We start from the raw sequence: 27,980 nt of genomic DNA, 5'->3' as shown, positions 1-27,980 counted from the left end.
TATATATCATTATATTATTATATATTATTTATATTTATTATTTTTGGATTTTAATGCACTATATACAATCTGGGTAAGTCAGCCAGTGCACAATGCAAATTAAATTATGTATTGGCCCAATACAATACAAGAGGCGCTGAATATCGGGATTCTCCCGCTAAAAACGGGAGGGTTGGCAAGTATGGTATTGGGTCACATTAGATTAGAATAAATAGGCAGGTGTGACGTCACGTAACAACAAACAGATCATTTAACTGAAAGCAGGAGTTAGAATTTTTTTTTTTAAATGTTCGTTTCTTAATTACTTTTACGAGGCCACTTTACCGCGCCGTCCACAAAAAAACAACAACAAATGGTCGATGAAGACCGCAGCAGTTTCCACAGTCCAGGCGGAAGTACTCCCCCCGCCCGGCCTTTACGTGCACTGCCACGCAGGCAGCGGCACGTCAGCCAATCACATCGAGTGGGCGGGGCCAGCCTAGCATTTCTCATAGCCACGTAGCTAAGCTACCAAACGTTGGCAGTCTAGGTAAGTTTCTTTGTTATTTACCTTGTGTGACATTTTATACCGTTTTAGACGACATGTGTAATTATGCCTCGGAGATGTATCAACTATAATATACTAGTGTTACTTGTGTCAACACATGTGCTTTGACAGCCAGCTAACGTTAAAAGTTGTTAGCTAAGTAGCATTAGCATTTGTACCCCCTCTACTTTATAGATACATTTATTTTGAATAACCACTAACATTATCAACGTGAGGGCTTATTTGTGTTGTATTTTACTAAACATGCATTAGCTAATGTGCCACTGTTCTTATTTTGGAAGCGAACGTCAGCGAACGTTAGGATGGATTTGCCACATCAAGGATACCGAGCAAGTAAGTTAATCACTAATCATTAATCACCATGTGACGTCACACAATTATCTTTTTTCTTGTTTTAAATATAACCGCAGTCAATTATTAGTTCCCGCCTTTGCAGAGGAATTAAGGAGGTCCGAAGGGTCACAACATTAGGAACCGTGCCGACACAGGCCATAACATTAGGCACACCTGCAGTCTACTACCTAATGCAGAGTTGGGCAAATATTTGGCCCCGGGGGGCCACATTGAGAGAAAAAAATGTGTCTGAGGGGGCCACGGTGTATGTGTGTATATATTATACACTATATTGCCAAAAGTATTTGGCCACCCATCCAAATGATGAGAATCAGGTGTCCTAATCACTTGGCCCGGTGTATAAAATCAAGCACTTAGGCATGGAGACTGTTTCTACAAACATTTGTGAAAGAATGAGCCGCTCTCAGTGATTTCCAGCGTGGAACTGTCACAGGCTGCCACCCGTGCAACGAATCCAGTCGTGAAATTTCCTCGCTCCTAAATATTCCAAAGTCAACTTTATTATAAGAAAAGTGAAGAGTTTGGGAACAACAGCACGTCAGCCACCAAGTGGTAGGCCACGTAAACTGACAGAGAGGGGTCAGCGGATGCTGAAGCGGATAGTGTGTCCGCCCTGAGATCGGTAGGTCGTGAGTTCAAACCCCGGCCGAGTCATACCAAAAACTATAAAAAATGGGAGCCATTACCTCCCTGTTTGACATTCAGCATCAAGAGTTGGAATTGGGGGTTAAATCCCCAAAAATGATTCCCGGGCGCGGCCACCGCTGCTGCTCACTCCTCCCCTCACCTCCCAGGGGGGGTGATCAAGGGTGATGGGTCAAATGCAGGGAATAATTTCGCCACACCTCGTGTGTGTGTGACAATCATTGGTACTTTAACTTTATAGTGCAAAGACGTTCTGTTGCTACAGAGCTCCAAACTTTCATGTGACCTTCCAATTAGCCCACATACAGTACGCAGAGAGCTTCATGGGATGGGTTTCCATGGCCGAGCAGCTGCATCTAAGCCATACATCACCAAGTCCAATGCAAAGCGTGGGATGCAGTGGCGTAAAGCACGTCGCCACTGGACTCTAGAGCAGTGGAGACGCCTTCTCTGGACTGATGAGTCACGCTTTTCCATCTGGCAATCTGATGGACCGGTCTGGGTTTGGAAGTTGCCAGGAGAACGCTACATTTCGGACTGCATTGTGCCGAGTGTGAAATTTGGTGGAGAAGGAATGATGGTGTGGGGTTGTTTTTCAGGAGTTGGGCTTGGCCCCTTAGTTCCAGTGAAAGGAACTTTGAATGCTCCAGAATACCAACACATTTTGGACAATTCCATGCTCCCAACCTTGTGGGAACATGACTGTGCAGCAGTGCACAAAGCAAGGTCCATAAAGAAATGGATGACAGAGTCTGGTGTGGATGAACTTGACTGGCCTGCACAGAGTCCTGACCTGAACCCGATAGAACACCTTTGCGATGAATTAGAACGGAGACTGAGAGCCAGGCCTTCTCCACCAACATCAATGTGTGACCTCACCAATGCACATTTGGAAGAATGGTGGAAAATTCCTATAAACACACTCCGCAACCTTGTGGACAGCCTTCCCAGAAGAGTTGAAGCAGTGATAGTTGCAAAAGGTGGACCGACATATTGAACCCTATGGGTTAGGAATGGGATGGCACTTCAAGTTCATATGTGAGTCAAGGCAGGTGACCAAATACTTTTGGCAATAGAGTGTATTTGGACTTGGGGGCCACATTGAGAGAAAAAATGTGTCTGGGGGTCCAATGTGTATGTGTGTATAAATGATATGTACACATTTAGCTGTAAAATCCTGCTGTACAGTATGTGTGTTTGGGTCCCTTTTTTCAGAAACACTAATACCAAAAGTCACAATGTCTGACAGAATTTTAAAAACGTTATGACAGACCATCTCAAAAAGCGGAATGGAATTTTACAGTTTTTTACTGAATGGGACACCCAAAATGTACATGAAAATAAAGAAAGTGGAATTTACAATGCAAAATTAAACGCTTGAGGCGAAGGCAGCGCTTTAGTACGCAGACTTCATTACCTCCGCCAAAGAGCTTATGTTTTTGCCAGCGTTTGTTGGTCTGTTGTTAGCAACATAACTCAAAAAGTTATGGATGGATTTTGATGAAATGTTCAGGAGATGTCTATTAATAAAACAATTCCTCTTATCTACAACAAGCCTGGGCAATTATTTTAACTCGGGGGGCCAAATTTAGAGAACATTTTTTTGTCTGGGGGCCTGTATACCTATTTTTAGGAACACTAATACAAAACCTCACAATAATGTCTAAATGAATGCTAAAAACGTTACGGGCCGCGTAACTAGTTATCATGCCAGAGTCTCGTTCGTTATCGGAATTAACCAGACAAATCGCTCCACCAACTAAGAACGGCCATGCACCACCATCCACAGAATCGAGAAAGAGCCATCAATCTGTCAATCCTTTCCGTGTCCGGGCCAACGACAGACCACCTTCAAAAACGGAATGGAATTTAAAAATTTTTTACTGAATGGGACACCCAAAATGTACATGAAAATAAAGAAAGTGGGATTTACAATATGAAATATGAACAATAAAAAACTGAATATTAACAATATATGGACATGTTTTACTTCTCAGACCAGCTCCTCCATAACTGTGGATCTTTTCAAATCCAATCTAAATCAAGCTTTATTTATAAAGCGCTTTTCATACATAAAAGAAATGCAACGCAAAGTGCTTTACAAAGTAAAAAACTAGAGATGTCCGATAATAGCTTTTTTGCCGATATTGTCCAATCCCTAAGTACCGATTCCGATATCAACCGATACCGATATATACAGTCGTGGAATTAACACATTATGCCTAATTTTGTTGTGATGCCCCGCTGGATGCATTAAACAATGTAACTTTACCATGAATTGATTAACGTGGACCCCGACTTAAACAAGTTGAAAAACGTATTCGGGTGTTACCATTTAGTGGTCAATTGCACAGTACAGTACATATTCCGTACAGTCTACTAATACAAGTGTCAATCAATCAATCAAAAACAAGGTTTTCCAAAATAAGAGAACAACTTCAACTCCAGTTATGGAAAAAAGTGCCAACATGGCACTGCCATAGTTATTGAAGTCACAAAGTGCATTATTTTTTTTAACATGCCTCAAAACAGAAGCTTGCAATTTGGGACATGCTCTCCCTGAGATAATCCTGATGCCCACTACAACTATGGGAAACACTATACTTTGAATTTCACAAAGTGCATTATTTTTTTTAAACATGCCTCGAAACATGCTTCTTCCATTTCTCTCCTCTACGGCGTTCCATCTTGCCGGTCCTATGCTGCGCAAAGGATTCTGGGAGATGTAGTCTGTATTTAGGCCGGCCAATGCAAAGGCACCAGAAAAAACTACAATCACCAAGTTGTTGTTTTGACACCGTCACAGGTCACAGCATTATTGTGAGGATTTTGAAACCGTAATAGCACGGTACCCACAGTACTGTTACATCCCTAGTAAACTTAGACTTAGACAAACTTTAATGACCCACAAGGGAAATTGTTCCACACAGTAGCTCAGTTACAAAGGATGGAAAGGATAATGCACCCAAGGGCACAAAAAGAGGGCGAAAACAAAAGGTATAAAGTAGACACAAAATTTACCATAGTATCAATATAAATATAACATATATGTAATATTTACATATTATATATGCAGCATATAATATATATATATATATACACATACAGTACATATATGATCTACAGTGCTAAATCATGCTAGGTTAGTCTATTTGCTGAATAAACAAAAAGTCAAACAAACTGCTCTCATGTCGGACTGACTGAACAACAGGTTTCTGTTTTAGGATCTGTAGCGAAGCCTGTTCATTTCTTCTTTCACACTCTTTTTATGCTGCAGCTGTTACATATACTGTAATATTGTACATGATAATTAGGATTTGTTATATATATACTGTATATATATATATACTGTATATATATACGTATGCTAATGTTTGTGTCCTTACATCATATACCAGACCAAGGAGTGATTTACTGTATATATAAAAACTATCCGCTGATAAAATCGGCGATTTGACAAAAATTGACAGTTTGCCTTTGCATATAAAGTGCAAAGGTGAAAATGGCTACCACAACCAGTAATCAAACATAATGCTCAGTGATTAAGAGTATCCACTTTTTTCAAATAGGTTTTGGGTGCATTCATGAAAAGCAAGTGTCCATAATCTAGCAAAGGCATAAAAGTGGTTCGAGTCAAGCGTTTACTAACTTGTCGTGAAAAGTAGGACTTGTTTTTAAAGAAAAATCCAAATTTAAATTTAAGTTCAGCCACAAGTTCTTCAATGTGAGATTTTAAAGACAAATTCTCATCAATAACAATCCCCAAGTTCTTGTAACAACCCCCAAGTTCTATTTCAAGTTCAACCTTTTGAGCAGTTGATATTATCGGAGTGTTAAATGGAAATTGTTTACCATTTGAAAATTACATCACTTTAGATGTCACTGCATTAAGCACTAGTCTCAGCTGAGTCAGCTGGTACTGAACAACATCAAAAGCAGACTGCAGGAGCTCAAGGGTTCGAGCAACCGCAGGGGATGAACAATATATGGCCGTGTCATCTGCATAAAAATGGAACGCAGCATCTGACACATTATCCAGTGTTGCCACACATTCATTTATTTGTGGCGGCTTGCCACGAAATAATTAAGGCCGCAACAAATAGATTTTTCGTCTTTTTTTTTTTTTTTTTTTTGTCCTGTCCAGCTTCTCAGGCAAATCATATAGTTGATGTAGATGCCCATATCGGCTGTTCAGATTTACTTTACAAAAGAGAAGTGTAGGATCAAGATTTTTGGAGCTCTTTGTTCAGTGGATCAGATGTTTGATGAAGCTCTGTGTCTATCTACCACCACTACTGTTTTCTGTTTATTTGTTACTGACTGTGGCAGGACACCTCTGCCTCTGTTTCACTTTATGTTGCTGGTAAATAATATGGTTGTAGTAGTAGGCTAAAGTTAAATTATTTAGTATGCACTAATTAAAGGGGCAGAGCTTTAAGAAACATTTTAGCTTTTATATTTTTATAAGATATATTTTTTGTAAGAACCACAATTAATAAATATATTTCAGTGAATAACTTATTGTTCAAATCTGTATATAAATATGTACATAAAGTGTAATTATATTGTAAAATGGATGTATGGATGGACGTTTAAAACAAAACTGTTATTATTAATTAGTAAGTATACATTTTTTGAGCCTTTTTAGAGAAATTCATATCATTGTAGTAAATTATGCAAATTACTCGATGTCATGGTGACCACGCCCATAGCCACGCCCCCACCATCACAGGTATCTTGGCAGTTTATGGGAAACACTGTTATCAGAGAGATTATTTGTAAAGAAATGTATTCTGTCTTGTTTACCTCTTTCCCTCCAGGTAAACAGAGAGGTCGTGCTGCTCCGATGGGGGGAGAATCCGTGCTTTTTGACGACACCAGCACATCAGCCGTCAACACTCAGGGTTATTACACTCCAGGATACAACATGGCGGGGCCCCCAAGCGAAATGCAACCTGGAGGGAACAATTTGTTTGCTGATCCCATGGCCAACGCTGCAATGATATACGGCTCGTCCTTAGCCAACCAGGGCAAGGATATGGTGGGCAAGGAGGTGAGCTCGCCTGTGTTATTACAAGGGCCATGTGACATGAATCACTGAGTGTTTATGTGGGTCAATACAGTGGTACCTCAACTTATGTTGCCCATTGAAAGGAGTTGAAATCAATTTAATTGGTGCTTGGCCCCCAAAAATGGCACAATTTTACCATTATATAAGGAAAAAGTGCATGAAAAACAAAGTTAAATGTACCAATGACTGTCACACACACACTAGGTGTGGTGAAATTTGTCCTCTGCATTTGTCCCCTTGTTCACCCCCTGGGAGGTGAGGGGAGCAGTGAGCAGCAGCGGTGGCCGTGCCCGGGAATAATTTTTGGTGATTTAACCCCCAATTCCAACCCTTGATGCTGAGTGCCAAACAGGGAGGTAATGGCTCCCATTTTTATAGTCTTTGGTATGACTTGGCTGGGGTTTGAACTCACGACCTACCGATCTCAGGGCAGACACTCCATGTTCTACAACAGACCTGGGCATTCTGCGGCCCCCGGGCCGCATCAAGCCCTTTGTACGTCCCTGTCCGGCCCGCGTGAGGCCAATCATAAATTACAAAATACATTTAAAAATGTATCTATTTCGAGTGTGCAATACAACGGTGCTGCTTTTGTTTTGAAAAGCGTTATTTGTATTACTTCCGTGTGGACGTATGCTCGTGCGCGCAGCTGCAATCACAAATTACAAAATAAATTAAAAAAAACATCTATGTCGTGCGTGCAATACAACTGTGCTGCTTTTATTCTGAAAAGTGTTATTTATGGGCGTCCTGTGAGTGAAGGCGCATAGCGACAAGTGATGCCCGGTTATCCCCGAGAGGCTAAAAAAAGAAAAGTTGATGACGAATGGCGTGTTTTCAACAAGACATGGACTGCCAAGTAAAGGTAAAGCCGTGTGCTTAATTTGTGGTCTTCTTGAGTTGCGCAAATGAGGAGCGAGGATAGACGTGCGTGTGGAAGGAACGAGATAAGTTGAGCTGTGTTAGTATAGCTTGCTCAATAAAAGTTTAAAAAGAGCGTCAGACTTGGTGTGCACTTCTTTTGGACGCTACAATTGGTGGCAGAAGTAAAACTTTGCGCATACTGCGCTGTTTGTGTGCTCAGCCGGCTACGTCATCGGGAGGTACGTGCCACGTGAGGAGCTCGCCGCAAAGAGAGAGAAAGAGAGAGAGAGAGAGAGCGAGGCAGTGACTACAGGTGCAGCGCACGTTGCTTGCCATGGGGGAATTCCGCCCTCAATGAAGACTCCCAGGTTTGATGGCAAGGCGAACTGGGAGGCATTTCATCCCACTTCTGACATCAATTGTAGCGTCCAGAAGAAGTGCACACCAAGTCTGATGCTCTTTTTAAACTTTTATTGAGCAACCTATACTAACACAGCTCAACTTATCTCGTTCTTTCCACACGCACGTCTATCCTCACATTTCCGCAACAGCAACGCTTCCTCCTTCTTCGCCAATCACCTTACAGGCGTGCTACGTTCACAACAAAGAGGATGCAGGATAAAGTGACAGAAATTGAAATTTTTGTATTGTAATATACATCAGGAAGTGTTGTATAAGAAAGTGTTAAAAATAAAACCATCAAAAGCCATCTGCTTTTGTATAAAGATAAGTTAGGTTAAATGAAAATATTATTATTATTATTATTATTATCTATCTTACGGTATATCAAAAATAATTTAAGCAAAATTTAATTGAAATATTGTCGGTGTGGCCCTCCAGCAGTGCTCGGGTTGCTCATGCGGCCCCCGGTAAAAATGAATTGCCCACCCCTGTTCTACAAACTATGTCAAATTTAAAAGTATTGTAATAATAATGGACAGTATTTATCTTAGAGAGCGGACTTCTATGGTGTCTCCTTCCAGCAGTCAAACCCATCCATCAGCAGCTTCTCCATATTTTAATGCATAAATGTCCGCAGTTTAGATATTATTTTAACACCCTAGGCTGGCCTCCTGCTTCAGTATTGTGCAGACTGGTATGTGTTTTGATGATTTCGCTACAGCGCCGCAAGTGGGCCTCGGCTTCATTATTCATCAACATTCACGGAAGATGTCAACTTTCAGCAACCCACCTCCCCAATAATGGCTACACGGAAGGTGGGCGGTGAGAACAGGGGGTTTCAAGCCAGGTGGGAGGCAGAGTACATGTTCACGGAGGTAAAAGGAAAGCCAGTGGGGAGAAAGTGTGGCTGTAATGAAAGAATATCATCTAAGAAGGCACTTTGAAACGTCTAAGAAACCCAAAGACAAGAATATGGACACGGAACAAAAGCTACAGAAGGTGGAAGAATTAAAAACGAGGTCTTAAGTCCCGGCAGGCTCTGTTCAGTAAAGCCACATCACAAAGCTGTGGTGTCAATTTGATAACTGACACCATGTTTAAATATAATTGTGATATTTGAATGATGATAAATGAATGTGTTGTGGCAGTATGCGGATTTCACCAATGCGGCAGTTTGTGAAAACAATTGGTTGCTTTTCCAAAACATTTTTAGTAAACTGCCAACTAGGGATGTCCGATAATATCGGACTGCCGATATTATCGGCCGATAAATGCTTTAAAATGTAATAACGGAAATTATCTGTATCTGTTTCAAAATTATCGGTATCGGTTTCAAAAAGTAAAATGTATGACTTTTTAAAACGCAGCTGTGTACACGGACGTAGGGAGAAGTCCAGAGCGCCAATAAACTTTAAAGGCACTGCCTTTGCGTGCCGGCCCAATCACATAATATCTAGGGCTTTTCACACACACAAGTGAATGCAATGCATACTTGGTCAACAGCCATACAGGTCACACTGAGGGTGGTCGTATAAACAAGTTCAACACTGTTACAACTATGCGCCACACTGTGAACCCACACCAAACACATTTCGGGAGAACATCCGCACCGTAACACAACATAAACACAACAGAACAAATACCCAGAACCTCTTGCAGCACTAACTCTTCCGGGACGCTACAATATACACCCCCCGCTACCCCCCACCCCCACCACCACCTAAACCCCGCCCACCTTAACCTCCTCATGCTCTCTCAAGGAGAGCATGTCCCAAATTCCAAGCTGCTGTTTTGAGGCATGTTAAAAAAAATAATGCACTTTGTGACTTCAATAATAAATATGGCAGTGCCATGTTGGCATTTTTTTCCATAACTTGAGTTGATTTATTTTGGAAAACCTTGTTACATTGTTTAATGCATCCAGCGGGGCATCACAACAAAATTAGACATAATAATGTGTTAATTCCACGATTGTATATATCGGTATCGGTTGATATCGGAATCTGTAATTAAGAGTTGGACAATATCGGAATATTTGATATCGGCAAAAAAGCCATTTTCGGACATCTATACTGCCAACGTTAGAATGCTAAACAGGAAGTGCTTAAAGTTTAATGCCTTTAATGACAAAGTCTAAGTTCATGGTGTTTTTAAAACTCCACCAATTTTTTCCTCAGTTTTCAATTTACGTCAAGTGTTTTGCCATGAGGATTATTTGTAGTATGTACATTTTCAGAATGTACCTGTTCTATTTTTGGCCAAAGTAAAACAGAGAAAATAATCTGAAGTTGTCTTTATTTTTGAGGTCATATGCCATGATTTTACCAGTCCGGCCCGCGTGGGAATAGATTTTCCTTCATGCGGCCCTTAAGCTAAAATGAGTTTGACAGCCCTGCTCTATTCCAATGGTTGTAAAACACAGTAATGTCAATCTGTCGCTATAAGCGAATGCTAGCGAGCATAGACCCGATTTTTTGGGCAGATTGTAGGAGTTCACTGCGACATTTGCGATGCTAACTAGCGGCGGGGAGGCTGGCAACTCCAATTTTTTGCTGGCACCCCGAAGCATAACACAAAACCCTTGTAAGTTTGGGCATGTGCACGTTGAAGTACCACTGTATATCAAATATCATCCTGGCCTATTCTGCCTGTGCATTTCCCCACTGCCTATTTGTTGACTCATAACCAGTGAAAGTACCTGTCAACAGTCCTTCCTCATTGTCGCAATTAAAATGTGATAAGTATGCATAACTTATTATGAATGTTGATTGGGAAAGGCACCAATTTACCGTAAATAGATGCAATTCTACCGTTCTGACATCAAACTACATGTTCCGTGTGAAACCCAAACTTTACGCAATGCTGCTACCGCCTGTCCTTAAAAATGACTCATGAGTGGTTGTTGACTTTGGCAGACACGTGGAGAACATCCAACTATTAAAATGCCCTTTGTTTGACTTGCAGATCAGCAGGTTCATGTCTGTGAACAAGCTGAAATACTTCTTCGCCGTGGACACCAGATACGTGCTGAAGAAGCTCATGATCCTCATGTTCCCTTACACACATCAGGTAATCAGAACATGACACACAGTGTTCACAAGTTCATGATGATCTTTTTGGGTATGATACTTCCTACCACTTAACCAGCTCAAAGGAGATACTGACTTAATCAGTGGCTGGTAGGAATGATAGGAACAGCATATGTACAAACACAGTGAATACAATTTAAATTACAAGTCAACATTCTGTGCTCTGATAATGAAAATAATTGGACCCCAAACTCTACAAGAAAATAATAATAATAATACATTTTACTTACCATACTTTTCGGACTATAAGTCACAGTTTTTTTCATAGTTTGGCTGGGGGTGCGACTTATACTCAGGAGCGACTTATGTGTGAAATTATTAACACATTATCATAAAATATCAAATAATATTATTTAGCTAATTCACGTAAGAGACTAGACGTATAAGATTTCATCGGATTTAGCGATTAGGAGGGACAGATTGTTTGGTAAAAGTATAGCATGTTATATATGTTATACCGTATTTTTCGGAGTATAAATCGCTCCGGAGTATAAGTCGCATTTGATAAAAGCCAACACCAAGAATAGACATTTGAAAGGCAATTTAAAATAAATCAAGAATAGTGAACAACAGGCTGAATAAGTGTACGTTATATGAGGCATAAATAACCAACTGAGAACGTGCTTGGTATGTTAACGTAACATATTATGGTAAGAGTCATTCAAATAACTATAACATATAGAACATGCTATACTCCTAATCGTTAAATCCGATGAAATCTTATACGTCTCGTCTCTTACGTGAATGAGCTAAATAATATTATTTGATATTTTACGGTAATGTGTTGCACGGTGGAAGAGGGGTTAGTGCGTCTGCCTCACAATATGAAGGTCCTGAGTAGTCGTGAGTTCAATCCCGGCCTCGGGATCTTTCTGTGTGGAGTTTGCATGTTCTCCCCGTGACTGTGTGGGTTCCCTCCGGGTACTCCGGCTTCCTCCCACCTCAAAAGACATGCACCTGGGGATAGGTTGATTGGCAACACTAAATTGGCCCTAGTGTGTGAATGTAAGTGTGAATGTTGTCTGTCTATCTGTGTTTGCCCTGCGATGAGGTGGCGACTTGTCCAGGGTGTACCCCGCCTTCCGCCCGATTGTAGCTGAGATAGGCTCCAGCGACCCTGAAGGGAATAAGCGGTAGAAAATGGATGGATGGATGGATGGTGTTAATAATTTCACACATAAGTCGCTCCTGAGTATAAGTCGCACCCCCGGCCAAACTATGAAAAAAACTGTGACTTATAGTCCAAAAAATGCTGGTAGTTATTTGAATGACTCTTACCATAATATGTTACGTTAACATACCAAGCACGTTCTCAGTTGGTTATTTATGCCTCATATAACGTACACTTATTCAGCCTGTTGTTCACTATTCTTTATTTATTTTAAATTGCCTTTCAAATGTCTATTCTTGGTGTTGGCTTTTATCAAATAAATTTCCCCCAAAAATGCGACTTATACTCCAGTGCGACTTATATATGTTTTTTTCCTTCTTTATTATGCATTTTCGGCCGGTGCGACTTATACTCTGGAGCGATTTATACTCCGAAAAATACGGTATAAGGCGCCTTTCTGGGAACACAAGGGCATCGTACAAAATCAAAACAATAAAATCCATTGGATAAAAACAACAACAACAACAAAGATCGATAACATTTACAATGAATAAGCAGTCAGGAATAGGAGTGTTTTAAGTCTTGATTTGAAGAGGGATAATGAGTCCAAGTTACGAAGGTCTGGTGGTAAAGAGTTCCAAAGATGAGGGGCAGAGCGGCTGAAAGCTCGGGCACCCACGGTGGACAGTTTAAATAAGGGGACAGTGAGATGGATGGATGAAGAAGATGTTGGGGAACGTGAGGCCGTGGCGACATGGAGCAGGTCAGAGAGATATGACAGAGAGAGGTTATGGATAGCTTTGAAAGTGAGGATAATTATTTTAAAGTGGATACGGTGTTTGATGGGTAGCCAGCGGAGTTGCTGCAGAACAGGGGTGATGTGCTGGATTGAAGGGGTTCTGGTGATTATCCGGGCTGCAGAGTTCTGGAGAAGCTGAAGTTTGTAAAATAAATACTATGGTTTGACCTAGCAAGTGAGAAATCTTTATGGTTAATCTAGGGACTTGTGAATACAATATGTTATACTGTACTGTATAATGAGAGTCGACCAAGTTTATTTGGATTTATAAACAGTTTTTCCCAAAGAAACAATGAGCAATATATTAATTCAGATCCTGTTGGGTTTGCACAAACAATATAATTTGACGCTGCAGTTTCAAAAGCTCTTCGCGCCGTTGTGACTTGATGCAACGGCCTTAATAATCATCAGTCTTAAAATTATGATCATATTATGGGGTCATCCATCCATCTTCTTCTGCTCGGGTCGCAGGGGCAGCCGCCTAAACAGGGAAGCCCAGACTTCCCTCTCCCCAGCCATTTCGTCCAACTCCTCTCGGGGGATCCCGAGGCGTTCCCAGGCCAGCCGGAAGACACAGTCTTCCCAACGTGTCCTGGGTCTTCCCCGTGGCCTCCTACCGGTAGGACGTGCCCTAAACACCTCCCTAGGGAGGCGTTCGGGTGGCATTCTGACCAGAAGCCCAAACCACCTCATCTGGCTCCTCTCCATGTGGAGGAGCAGCGGCTTTAGTTTGAGCTCCCCCGGATGGCAGAGCTTCTCACCCTATATCTAAGGGAGAGACCCGCCACCCGGCGGAGGAAACTCATTTCGGCCGCTTGTACCTGTGATCTTGTCCGTTCGGTCATAACCCAAAGCTCATGACCATAGGTGAGGATGGGAACGTAGATCGACCGGTAAATTGAGAGCTTTGCCTTCCGGCTCAGCTCCTTCTTCACCACAACGGATCGATACAGCATCCGCATTACCGAAGACGCCGCCCGATCCGCCTGTCGATCTCACGATCCACTCTTCCTCACTCGTGAACAAGATTCTGAGGTACTTGAACTCCTCCACTTGGGGCAAGATCTCCTCCCCAACCCGGAGATGGCACTTCACCCTTTTCCGGGCTCATATTATGATTTTTTGTATACCGTATTTTTTCCGCACTATAAGGTGCACCTAAAAACCTCCCAATTTTCTCAAAAGCTGACAGTGCCCCTTATAATCCGGTGCGCCTTATATATGGACCAATATTGAGCCACAACAAACTTAAACTTCATTTTCATAAAGTTTAGGTCTCGCAACTACGGTAAACAGCCGCCAACTTCTTTTTCCCCCGTAGAAGAAGAAGCGCTTCTTCTTCTACGGTAAGCAGCCGCCGAGTTCATTTTCTCCCGTAGAGAAGAAGCGCTTCTAACCCAAAAATGGCTCCTATTAAGAGACACGCTTACGACGCAGAGTTTAAACTTAAGACGATCAGTCACGCAGTAGAAGACGGGAATAGAGCAGCAGCGAGAGAATTTAACATAAACGAATCAATGGTGTTTAATTTGGACACTGAAGAAGAAGAATTCGATGGGATTCGTGGATGAGGAATAACTTCATAAAATGAGCCTTACATGTTTATTTTGTGTGTTGTGTTGTGTGACATTAACGTTTGAGCAACGTTGAGTTATTGATATTGTTATTGCTCTGCACTATTTCGAGTGTTACTATATTGTGATTGCACTAACGTTTGATTTACCGTAACAGTATCACTGTTATTTACCTGTTTATTGAATCAGGGAAAAGTTCCCCTCCACTATGTGATATAAATGTTGCACTACATGTTATACCTTGCTGTTGTTAAAAGATAAACAAAACACCACGTCACTGACTTTACCTGGGGGAAATAATTAAAACAGCTGTTTATTCATTTTGGGAGTGAACAGAGTTGTCAGAACGCTGGTTTGTAATCTATTAATAAAGTTTGACTGACCTATCTGACTGTATTGTTGACATTCCCTTAGCGCAGCTCCATCTAATGATGCATAGGTGCGCATTATAATCCGAGTGCGCCTTATAGTGCGGAAAATACCGGTACATCTAAAACACTACATAACATGTAATAGTGGCGCTTTGGCCGAAATTGGCATAGATTTTGTTTTACAAAACCTCTTCAAGCCTTTCTGAGGACTCTTCAGAATGCGCCGTTTTTAGTGGGCGGTCTTATTTATGTGCCGAAACTATCCTCCAGGCCAAGCGCCCCTAGACTGGATATTCACCTCGTCAGCCACATTTTTAGCGCTTCCATATCGAGTTTACTGACAGATACAAGTTAGAACTAGGGTTGTACGGTATACCGGTACTAGTATAGTATCGCAGTACTAATGAATCAAAAACGGTACTATACTCTGTTTGAAAAGTACCGGTCCCAAATGTACTTATTTATTTATTTTTTTAACGGGCATGACGGCGTGCCTTCACGTCGTGACATTGCTGGTTTTACGAGCTGAGGAGCATGTTCGGCACCGCGCACACGCGGAAGTACTTACAAGCAGACACAGTGTATAGACAGAAAAGGGAGAACGGACGCATTTTGGTGCAAAAGTAAAGATAAAGGTGAAGTTATAACACTGAAACACCCTCAGGAAGAGGTGCTTTAAGACATGGCTAGCTAGCTAGCAGCTAACATCCATCCACAGTGTTTTAGCTACTTCTATATCACTAATCCTCACCTGACAAATAAAGTAAGTTTCTTACTGCAGGACGAGGAATAGCTAAACATGTTTCACTACACACGGTAGGAGGATACAATAGCTCACCTACGTCCCCGCTTACAAAAGTTAGCGCGCTTGAATGTAAACAAATGCCATGAGTTGGATCTACACCTGACATCCACTGTAATGATACCAAGTACAATAGCGTATCTAGTCGATAACTATGATTACATCTATATTTTTTATCGTAACAAAATCTTTTTTTTTTTTTTTTAATTCATATTATGTTTATAAACTCAGTAAATACGTCCCTGGACACATGAGGACTTTGGGTGGGACGGTATAGCTCGGTTGGTAGAATGGCCGGGCCAGCCACATGAGGGTTCCAGGTTCGATCCCCGCTTCTGCCAACCTCGTCACTTCCGTTGTGTCCTTGGGCAAGACACTTTACCCACCTGCTCCCAGTGCCACGCACACTGGTTTAAATGTAACTTAGATAATGGCTTTCACTATTTAAAGCGCTTTGAGTCACTAGAGAAAAGCGCTATATAAATACAATTCACTTCAATTCACTTCACTTTAAAATGACCAATGTATGATCCTGTAACTACTTGGTATCGGATCGATACCTAAATGTGTGGTATCATCCAAAACTAATGTAAAGTATCAAAGAAGAGAATAATAAGTGATTATTACATTTTAGCAGAAGTGTAGATAGAACATGTTAAAACAGAAAATAAGCAGATATTAACAGTAAATGAACAAGTAAATTAATAATCCATTTTTACAGCTTGTCCCTCATAATGTAGACAAAATAATAGGTAGATAAATGACACAATATGTTACTGCATATGTCAGCAGACTAATTAGGAGTCTTTGTTTGTTTACTTACTACTAAAAGACAAGTTGTCTAGTACGTTCACTATTTTATTTAAGGACTAAATTACAATAATAAACATATGTTTCATGTACCCTAACATTTTTTGTTCAAATAAAGACAATAATGCATTTTTTGTGGTCCCCTTTATTTAGAAAAGTATCAAAATACATTTTGGTACCTTTACCAAAATATTGGTATGAGGACAACCCTAGTTAGAACTATTAGCTACTTTTTTATTAGCAATAGCAACAGCGAAGGATTGTAGCGTGCTCCCCCACAACGAGAGGAGAGAGAAAAAAGGCACTTATCGATTACAACTTTTGACTACAACTCGGGGAAAAAAACAGACTCACGCAAAGGTTTTCGGGTAAACTTCTACCATATATGGAGATTTCCGCCAACGTAACTAAGGCAAAATATCTCACTAAAGTCCTAAATTCCAAAGGGCTAATTTTTTAACTAACGCAAGAGTGTTTTATAAATATCTCTACCATGCCTCCATGGTTTGGTTTCAAATTTTCAAGACTTACGGGGATCCCAAATACACAAAACGGGTGCCAACAGGTAATAAAAGTTGGTTTGGCATAACAAATATGAAGTCTTTTTAAGTAAACTTTTTTTTTTGCTAGGGTGAGTGGCAAATACACACGTCACACAAGTGTAAAAAGAAGTTAGCCACGTCAAGATCCCTAAAACAAGAAATGAGGCGTCTGATGGCGCTGGAGTCTCAGTGGTTTGAAACTCTGAGCGAGTGATTTCATGTAACTTTTTGTGAACATTTTTCTACGGTGGCTCTAGGATTGGGAAGTTCGCTACCACCGGGACACTCCGCTGCCTCCAAGACAAGATGTGAACGCACCTGATCTTTACATACCTAGTGAGCTTGCATATCATGTGAAGCATGTTGGAATTTCTTTAGACCGTTAAAACGTGTCTTTTTGCTTTTCTAGCCATGGCTTTCATCACCTACATTCTACTTGCTGGGATGGCTCTGGGCATTCAGAAAAGGTGAGAAGTTCCCTCCATTAACAATGAAGTTAAATGTTTTAGAATCAGACCGCTAATTGTCTTGTCCTGCTGTGCACCAAGGTTCAGTCCAGAGGTGCTCGGACTTTGTGCCAGCACTGCCTTGGTGTGGGTCATCATCGAGGTCTTGGTGATGTTGCTGAGTTTGTACTTGTTGACGGTACACAGCGACTTGTCCACCTTTGACCTCCTCGCCTACAGTGGATACAAATATGTCGGGTAAATGTTTGTCCTTTTTTACCATATCTGTACGGTCTTAAAAAGTCTTAAACCCAACAATTTGAATTTAAGGTCTTAAAATGTCTCATAAAATCTCATAAAAGGTCTTAAATCCGATTTTGAACGGTCTCACTTCAGTCTTGCTTTTAAATGTATAGATTTTTGAGGACGCTATAATGTAACTACAAAACGGAACTAAGGTAGGCTACCTGTGCTGCCCGGTCAGAATTAATCGCGCACCACGTAGTGTTCTGCAGCTTAGCATAGCAGCAGAGAAAACTTAAGAAAAGCCCACGGCGATGCCAAATTGCGGTGCCTTCGTGGAGGGGGGGGGGGGGGGGGGACAGATTCGGTGACCACAGATGACGCGCTAGCTGTCCAAAGTCGGGACCCAGGGTGGACCACTCATCTGTGCATCAGTTGGGGACGTGTCTGCACTGCTGACCTGTCTCCTCTCAAGATGATCTCCTGCTGGACCCACTATGGACTGGACTCTCACACTATTAACTTGATCCACTATGGACTGGACTCTCACAATATTATGCTAGATCCACTATGGACTGGACTCTCACACTATTATGTTAGATCCACTATGGACTGGACTCTCACACTATTATGTTAGATCCACTATGGACTGGACTCACACTATTATGTTAGATCCACTATGGACTGGACTCTCACATTATTATGTTAGATCCACAATGGACTGGACTCTCACACTATTATGTTAGATCCACTATGGACTGGACTCTCACACTATTATGTTAGATCCACTATGGACTGGACTCTCACACTATTATGTTAGATCCACTATGGACTGGACTCTCACAATATTATGCTAGATCCACTATGGACTGGACTCTCACAATATTATGCTAGATCCACTATGGACTGGACTCTCACACTATTATGTTAGATCCAGTATGGACTGGACTCTCACACTATTATGTTAGATCCACTATGGACTGGACTCTCACACTATTATGTTAGATCCACTATGGACTGGACTCTCACACTATTATATTAGATCCACTATGGACTGGACTCTCACAATATTATGCTAGATCCACTATGGACTGGACTCTCACAATATTATGCTAGATCCACTATGGACTGGACTCTCACACTATTAACTAGATCCACTATGGACTGGACTCTCACAATATTATGCTAGATCCACTATGGACTGGACTCTCACACTATTATGTTAGATCCACTATGGACTGGACTCTCACACTATTATGTTAGATCCACTATGGACTGGACTCTCACAATATTTTGCTAGATCCACTATGGACTGGACTCTCACACTATTATGTTAGATCCACTATGGACTGGACTCTCACACTATTATGTTAGATCCACTATGGACTGGACTCTCACAATATTATGCTAGATCCACTATGGACTGGACTCTCACAATATTATGCTAGATCCACTATGGAGTGGACTCTCACACTATTAACTAGATCCACTATGGACTGGACTCTCACACTATTATGTTAGATCGACTGTGGACTGGACTCTCACACTATTATGTTAGATCGACTGTGGACTGGACTCTCACACTATTATGTTAGATCCACTATGGACTGGACTCTCACACTATTAACTAGATCCACTATGGACTGGACTCTCACAATATTATGCTAGATCCACTATGGACTGGACTCTCACACTATTATGCTAGATCCACTATGGACTGGACTCTCACACTATTATGTTAGATCCACTATGGACTGGACTCTCACACTATTATGTTAGATCCACTATGGACTGGACTCTCACAATATTATGCTAGATCCACTATGGACTGGACTCTCACACTATTATGTTAGATCCACTATGGACTGGACTCTCACTATTATGTTAGATCCACTATGGACTGGACTCTCACACTATTATGTTAGATCCACTCGACGTCCATTGCACCGGTCGCCCTCCAAGGTTTCTCATAGTCATCCCCTTGGGTTGAGTTTTTTCTTGCCCTGATGTTGGGTCTGAGCCGAGGATGTCCTTGTGGCTTGTGCAGCCCTTTGAGACACTTGTGATTTAGGGCTATATAAGTAAACTTTCATTGATTGATTGATTGTATTGTAGTGTAGTCATACAGTAACAAGCAATTACACCTCTATTAAACTTAAAAACCGTAGATCAAATATATTTACCCCAGTAATATCATCAACACTTACCTGACTGGATGAAGTCCTTGGGCTCAAATACTAGTGTGGCCTCAATAGCCCTGCTGTAGTGTGTAGCATGCTGGGAATTATCTGCACATGTGATGGAGGAATGCACCGTGCAGGGTTGAAATTCTACTGAATTTGCATTAAATCAGGTTGTTTTAGCTAATAATCATGCTGCAAGATCTAGCATGTTGCATTCAATGTTTATTCCCATTAATTACCGTTAATTCCCATATATTCCCGTTAATTCCCATGGAAAGTTTCCCACTTTGAATATTCCCGGAATTTTGAAACCCTACTCATGTCTAATCTTTTCTCAAAGTTTATACAGCAACCGACATTAAAGTAGCAGTAGTGTGGAAAAACAATTTGACTTCATATGCTTGATTGTGTTTCATTGTATCCCTTCATCCGTATCCAATTGTGTTTACAATCCGCAAAGTATGTGAAAATACCGTCTAAACTTCACAAAATGCCTTAAATTCACACTTTATAAGTCTTTCGGTGTCATAGAGACTCGACTGCTGCCTTAAAACCCGTAAAGGTTGTTTGTTTAGTGCTTTTAGTTTATGGTGGGGTGAGGAATGTCATCTCGTCATGTTTAAATAAAAACTAGTCCTTGTTTATTAGCAATATGTTTAAAAAAAAAAAGTCACACAAACAGGTAAAAATATATTCCTATGTACCAGATAGAAAATGAGCAGAGCAAATTTGAGTGTTCTCCACATTTTTCACATCTAAATTGTGTTTGAGGCTTGCAAGCAATAATCGCCTTCTTTCTTTTCAGAAAATTACACAACTACACTATATTGCCAAAAGTATTTGGCCACCTTCCTTGACTCACATATGAACTTGAAGTGCCATCCCATTCCTAACCCATAGGGTTCAATATGATGTCGGTCCACATTTTTCAGCTATTACAGCTTCAACACTTCTGAGAAGGCTGTCCACAAGGTTGCGGAGTGTGTTTATAGGAATTTTCCACCATTCTTCCAAAAGTGCATTGGTGAGGTCACACACTGATGTTGGTGGAGAAGGCCTGGCTCTCAGTCTTCGTTCTAAGTCATCGCAAAGGTGTTCTATCGGGTTCAGGTCAGGACTCTGTGCAGGCCAGTCAAGTTCATCCACCCCAGACTCTGTCATCCATGTCTTTATGGACCTTGCTTTGTGCACTGGTGCACAGTCATGTTGGACGAGGAAAGGGGCCCGCTCCAAACTGTTCCCACAAGATTGGGAGCATGGAATTGTCCAAAATGTTTTGGTATCCTGGAGCATTCAAAGTTCCTTTCACTGGAACTAAGGGGCCAAGCCCAACTCCTGGAAAAACAACCCCACACAATAATTCCTCCGCCACCAAATTTCACACTCGGCACAATGCAGTCCGAAATGTAGCATTCTCCTGGCAACCTCCAAACCCAGACTGGTCCATCAGATTTGCCAGATGAAAAAGTGTGATTCATCCAGTCCAGTGGCGACGTGCTTTACACCACTGCATCCGACGTTTTGCATTGGACTTGGTGATGTATGGCTTAGATACAGCTTCTCGGCCATGGAAACCCATTCCATGAAGCTCTCTGCGTACTGTACGTGGGCTAATTGGAAGGTCACATGAAGTTTGGAGCTCTGTAGCAACAGACTGTGCAGAAAGTCTTTGCACTATGCTGACCTCTCTGTCAGTTTACATTGCCTACCACTTGGTGGCTGAGTTGCTGTTCCCAAACTCTTCCATTTTCTCATAATAAAGCCAACAGTTGACTTTGGAATATTTAGAGCGAGGAAATTTCACGACTGGATTTGTAGCACAGGTGGCATCCTATGACAGTTCCACGCTGGAAATCACTGAAAGCGGCCCATTCTTTCACAAATGTTTGTAGAAACAGTCTCCATGCCTAAGTGCTTGATTTTATACACCAAGCCAAGTGATTGGGACACCTGATTCTCATCATTTGGATGGGTGGCCAAATACTTTTGGCAATATAGTGATGTTTTGATCTGTTTGCTACATTCTGATTGCCACAAAAACACTGCAACTGTACACATTTAGCTTTAGCAGAGATGCTAACAGTGCCTTTCACAGACAATGTATTTTTGTGCTTGTTGTTCCATGAACACACCGCACATGTATGCAAGAACACACTTCTGTGGCAAATCTGAAAATAGCTGTTTTTATATTTGCTAATATGTTTTTCCATTGTGTACAATAGAGAGGCTTCTGGCGTATTTAACCATTTTGTTTTCCAATTTGAAAGAAGTGAATCCATTCATATGTTATTCATTATTCACTTTTTTGTCCATTATGAAATGGTCTTGAATTATATTCATTACAGCCTTAAAAAGAAGTATTGAAAATTCTTGACTTGTTGAAACCCGCACGGGTTGCTAAATGTTGTCTTCTGTCCAGGATGATCTTCACCGTGCTGTGTGGCTTGCTCTTTGGCAGCGACGGCTACTTTGTGGCCCTGGCCTGGTCCTCTTGTGCCCTGATGTTCTTCATAGTAAGTCCTTTCTACACACCATACCTCACATTTCACAAAGGACAACACTTGTCAAACTGGCTCTTCTGCCTCCCTTCTGATTTTTCTTAACCCCGGCGTGAGAAAAGTTTGCATTTTTAAAACGAGTTTTATCATTTATGACTGTCTCTGAGGCCGTGAAAGCGCACAGGCTGAGTCCTGGGGGCTAGGACGGCAGTCTTAGCCTGTGGAGTGTGCAAGACCTTGAATACTCGCCATAAAAGAAAAGGGGAAACTCTTTAAAGTCACATGGACAGATTGCTTTTCCTTTACAATTAAACATGATGAAAACGTTTAAAAGTTTATAAGCTATGTTATGTTTTGGGGTTCTATACTAGTTTTCTTTAGTGGAAGAGGTGGCAAAATGTATTTTTGGATCAAGTGTGTCCAAAATACGGCCAAGGGGCCATTTGCCAGTTTTGTTGGCCCGCAACACGTTGTCCAAAAAAAGAAAGAAAGAAAAAAAAGTAAAAAGATGAAATTTTGATTCCATCCATCCATCCAATTTCTACCGCTTGTCCCGTTCGGTGTCGCGGGCGGTGCTGAAGCCTATCTCGGCTACATTCGGGCGGAAGGCGGGGTACACCCTGGACTAGTCACCACCTCATCACAGGGCCAACACAAAAAAGACCTCAACGGCGAAGTGGGCGGATGATGGTTGCATAGGAGCTCCACAACGGTCACAAAGGTGGAAGAAGGCTGCAGCAAAGCTGGGCCCCCAATTGTCTTGGTCTCCATGCCATTGGACCCTGGCCTTCTCTTTGCCAAGGACAGTGTGGTGGCTGTCTGTGCACCAGTCTCCCCACCTTAAAAGATTCCACGCACAGGCGTTCTCCTGAAGGCGGACAATCATACTCGTTATGAGTGATCGCCGACGACAGGGCCAACACAGATAGACAACATTCACACTCACGTTCACACACTAGGGCCAATTTAGTGTTGCCAATCAACCTATCCCCAGGTGCATGTCTTTGGAGGTGGGAGGAAGCCGGAGTACGCAGTCACGGGGGAGAACATGCACACTCCACACAGAAAGATCCCGAGCCCAGGATTGAACCCAGGACCTTCGTATTGTGAGGCACACGCACTAACCCCTGTTTCTTGTGCTGCCCTTTTTAGCCCCTTTACTTTTGGGTATTTATGCCTCATCCTTACAGGAGCCCATAGCCCCCAGGTAGCCTCTTTGACAAAATGATAATGCATACACTGGGCATTTATCAACAACACCCAGAAACGCTGCCGGCTTCGCTGGGCCCGAGCTCATCTAAGATGGATTGATGCAAAGTGTAAAAGTGTTCTGTGGTCTGACGAGTCCACATTTCAAATTGTTTTTGGAAACTGTTGACGTCGTGTCCTCTGGACCAAAGAGGAAAAGAACCATCCGGATTGTTCTAGGCGCAAAGTTCAAAAGCCATTATGATTCCAATAACATAATAATAATAAACATTGTCACTTACAGAACAAAACTGAGACACATTGGGTTTTTTTATTTTTTATTTACCCTAAAATACCCCCTCATGCATTGACTTTTCAGGATGCGGCCCTTTCCGGAAAAAGTTTTGATACAGCACGGTGGTAGAGGGGTTAGTGCGTCTGCCTCACTATACGAAGGTCCTGGGTTCGATCCTGCGCTCGGCATCTCTCTGTGTGGAGTTTGCATGTTCTCCCCGTGACTGCGTGGGTTCCCTCCGGGTACTCCGGCTTCCTCCCACCTCCAAAGACATGCACCTGGGGATAGGCTCCTCCCACTTCCAAAGACATGCACCTGGGGATAGGCTCCTCCCACTTCCAAAGACAAGCACCTGGGGATAGGTTGATTAGCAACACTAAATGGTCCCTAGTGTGTGAATGTTGTCTATCTGTGTTGGCCCTGTGATGAGGTGGCGACTTGTCCAGGGTGTACCCCGCCTTCCGCCCAAATGCAGCTGAGATAGGCCCCAGCACCCCCCGCGACCCCGAACGGGACAAGCGGTAGAAAATGGATGGGTCTCAGACCTCTGCACTAGTGGTACGTGGGCTCCATCTAAAGGTACGCCAAAGATTTGATTATAATTTAAATTAAGTGGGGTTTTTTTTTTTTTTCAATATTCAAACTGTGTTGTGTTAGTGTTCAAAAATATCAAACAAATGTGCCTTGTTTTTAATGAATATTTAGGCCTACTACGCTACTGTTTTAATGTGGTATGGTAATATGGTGGTATTTGGCCAGCCAAGTTTTTTCTTAAGTGGAAAAAGTTTTGAGAACCACTGCTTTAGAGTAGTCCGTGTACATCTGGTATACCTTCACTCACAGTGTCATGTGGGAGATGTGTGTGGGCTCCTTCTCATGTTAAAAAAACTGCACAGGTCTCCCTTGGAAAATAGATCTTTGATCTCAATGGGATTTTACCTGGTTAAATAAAGGCTAAATAAAAAATGAAAAAAATCGGTTCCCAGGGAGGATCGGGCTCTGCTTCTGGTGGAATTCATGTGTCCCTTAAAGAACCGGCGCTCCCCAGTGGCGGCAGCCTCAGACAAATGATGCTGAAGTGTATTTCCCTAGTGTTGAAATATCATACAGTCAAATATTGCAGTTGTACCACATTGCAGATTTTTGTAAAGCTCTTTCCACAGTGGTTCTCAAACTGTGGCACGCTGGCTCCATCTACTGGTACGCCTAAGAATCACTTCAGTGTTTTCTTTTTAAACATTCAAACTCTGTGTCATGTTAGTGGCCTAAATATTAAATATACTTGATTAAACCGCTGCCTTGTTTTTAATGAATACTTAGGCCTACTATGATACCGTATACGGTGGTACTTAGGAAAAGAGTTTGAGAGCCACTTCTATATGACATTTTTGCCCTAAACCAAGTATAAAAATAGCTAAATGAATAAAAAATATAACTACTACAATAGTGTCGGCTGCTGTGTATCACACTGCTCAGTATTGTGGCCACTGATTGGCTCATCCTCCGGCAGCATTATTGCACTGACTCTCAAACTGGTACGGTACCTGGTGGTACACCAAAGAATCATTTAATGGAATATTCAAACACAGTGTTACTGTTCAAAATCTTACAGTGGCCAAAAATATTAAATATACTTGCTAAATTAAACTTCTGCCTTGTTTTTTATGAATACTTAGGCCTACTACGCCACTGTATTTTAATGTTGGTCATTATTGTGGTACTTGGAGAGCCAAGAGTTTTCTGAAACAAGTTTGACAACCACTGTTGTTGAATATAGAGTTGATCAAATGGTGATATTTCATGTTGAAAAATGTGCAAAAGCAGTGAAGTTGTCACGTTGTGTAAATGGTAAATAAAAATAGAATACAATGATTTGCAAATCCTTTTCAACTTGTATTCAATTGAATATACTGCAAAGACAAGATATTTAACGTTCCAACTGGAAAACGTAATTTTTTTTTGCAAATAATTAACTTGGAATTTAATGACAGCAACACATGGCAAAAAAGTTGTCACAGGGGCATGTTCACCACTGTGTTACATGGCCTTTCCTTTTAACAACACTCAGTAAAGGTTTGGGAACTGAGGAGACACATTTTTGAAGTGGAATTCTTTCCCATTCTTGCTTGATGTACAGCTTAAGTTATTCAACAGTCTGCCTTCTGCTATTTTAGCCTTCATATTGCGCCACGCTGTTGTAACACGTGCAGAATGGGGCTTGGCATTGTCTTGCTGAAATAAGCAGGGGCGTCCATGACGTTGCTTGGATGGCAACATATGGTGCTCCAAAAGCTCTATGTACCTTTCAGCATTCACAGATGTGTAAGTTACCCATGCCTTGGGCACTAATACACCCCCATACCATCACACATGCTGGCTTTTACACTTTGCGCCTAGAACAATCCAGATGTTTTTTTCCTCTTTGTTCCGGAGGACACAACGTCCAAAGTTTCCAAAAACAATTTGAAGTGTGGACTCGTCAGACCACAGAACACTTTTCCACTTTGCATCAGTCCATCTTAGATGAGCTCGGGCCCAGCGAAGCCGGCGGCGTTTCTGGATGTTGTTGATAAATGGCTTTGACTTTGCATAGTAGAGTTTTAACTTGCACTTACAGATGTAGCGACCAACTGTAGTTACTGACAGTGGGTTTCTGAAGTGTTCCTGAGCCCATGTGGTGATATCCTTTACACACTGATGTCGCTTTTTGATGCAGAACCGCCTGAGGGATCCAAGGTCCCGGGCATTGCCGCTTACGTGCAGTGATTTCTCCAGATTCTCTGAACCTTTTGATGATATTACAGAGCGTAGCTGGTGAAATCCCTAAATTCCTTGCAATAGCTGGTTGAGAAATGTTGTTTTTAGACAATTTGCTCAGGCATTTGTTGACAAAGTGGTGACCCTCGCCCCATCCTTGTTTGTGAATGACTGAGCATTTCATGGAAGCTGCTTTTATACCCAATCATGGCACCCACCTGTTCCCAATTAGCCTGTTCACCTGTGGGATGTACCAAATACGTCTTTGATGAGCATTCCTCAACTTTCTCACTCTTTTTTGCCACTTGTGCCAGTTTTTTTTAAACATATTGCAGGCATCAAATTCCAAATGAGCTAATATTTGCAGAAAATAACAAAGTTTACCAGTTTGAACGTTAAATATCTTGTCTTTGCAGTCTATTCAATTGAATATAAGTTGAAAAAGATTTGCAAATCATTGTATTGTGTTTAATTAAATGATTCAGATTTATGGCGGTCATGTCCAGAACAATTACCAGTGATAAATGAGGGATGAGTGTAGTCAAATACTTTGTACTGACTTGAAGTAGGACACACGTCACTAACTCTTGTTCACTCTGAGCAGGTCCGCTCTCTGAAAATGAAGATCCTCACTTCTCTGGCGTCAGACTCCATGTCCACCGGCTCCAGCGCCAAACCCCAAGTCCGCATGTACATGACGGTGGCCACCGCCATTTTCCAGCCCGTCATCATTTACTGGCTGACGTCTCACCTGGTCAGGTGACTGTGACGTCCAGGTGTGTTTGGGACGCGCCCCCACAAGACGAAGCGTGTGTGACTGTTTGTACGCCTGCCTTCTTTAACACACGCCTTGGCCAGCCAGGTCCACACAAGATGGGTCAGTCAGTGAAAATAAGACATCTCGTGCAGTGATTCCCACAAATATTATTTTTTAAAGAAGGGCTGTTAAGATTGTGCTGTGGAGAGCACATGCCAGTACACAAACATAATAACTTGTCTGCATCATTACCACCAGTCCCTATTTTATTTATCTAAATATGACAAAGCATGAGGCTTGGATTTTTGTAGGGAAAAATAAATATATTCAGCTTTGTGTATTGAACTTGCTCCACTTTTTCAGCCTTTTTTTCCACTCAGATTCATCACCTTTGGTTAATTAATCGTGATTATTGACAGCTGATTGCTCGCTTGTATGATTACAATTTACTCAAGAAAAGACCCAAATATTTATACACAAATGCAATTTTAATTTCAGAATGTTTTAAAGTATTTTACTTGAATGCCAATCCATCTTCTTCCGCTTATCCGAGGTCGGGTCGCGGGGGCAGCAGCCTAAGCAGGGAAGCCCAGACTTCCCTCTCCCCAGCCACTTGGTCCAGCTCTTCCCGG

The 27,980-nt window shown here is 41.8% G+C and overlaps 1 protein-coding gene across 1 annotated transcript; it reads left to right on the top strand.

Moving 5' to 3' along the window:
• The first annotated feature begins 412 nt into the window (after window positions 1-412).
• yif1a (Yip1 interacting factor homolog A (S. cerevisiae)) lies at window positions 413-27,693 on the top strand. The gene is made up of 9 exons (XM_062044265.1): window positions 413-529; window positions 829-880; window positions 6,367-6,599; window positions 10,848-10,952; window positions 17,239-17,317; window positions 17,391-17,448; window positions 17,530-17,685; window positions 22,273-22,366; window positions 27,196-27,693. Exons 2-9 carry the CDS (start codon window positions 850-852, stop codon window positions 27,352-27,354), a joined length of 915 nt encoding a protein of 304 aa, XP_061900249.1. The 5' UTR covers window positions 413-529; window positions 829-849; the 3' UTR covers window positions 27,355-27,693.
• The last annotated feature ends 287 nt before the right edge of the window (window positions 27,694-27,980 follow it).

Source organism: Entelurus aequoreus, linkage group LG04 (genome assembly GCF_033978785.1).
Source record: "Entelurus aequoreus isolate RoL-2023_Sb linkage group LG04, RoL_Eaeq_v1.1, whole genome shotgun sequence".
In the NCBI taxonomy this organism is placed as follows: Eukaryota; Metazoa; Chordata; class Actinopteri; order Syngnathiformes; family Syngnathidae; genus Entelurus; species Entelurus aequoreus.
The sequence above is the reverse complement of the archived record's forward strand: the minus strand, read 5'-3'. Positions and strand labels throughout refer to the sequence as shown.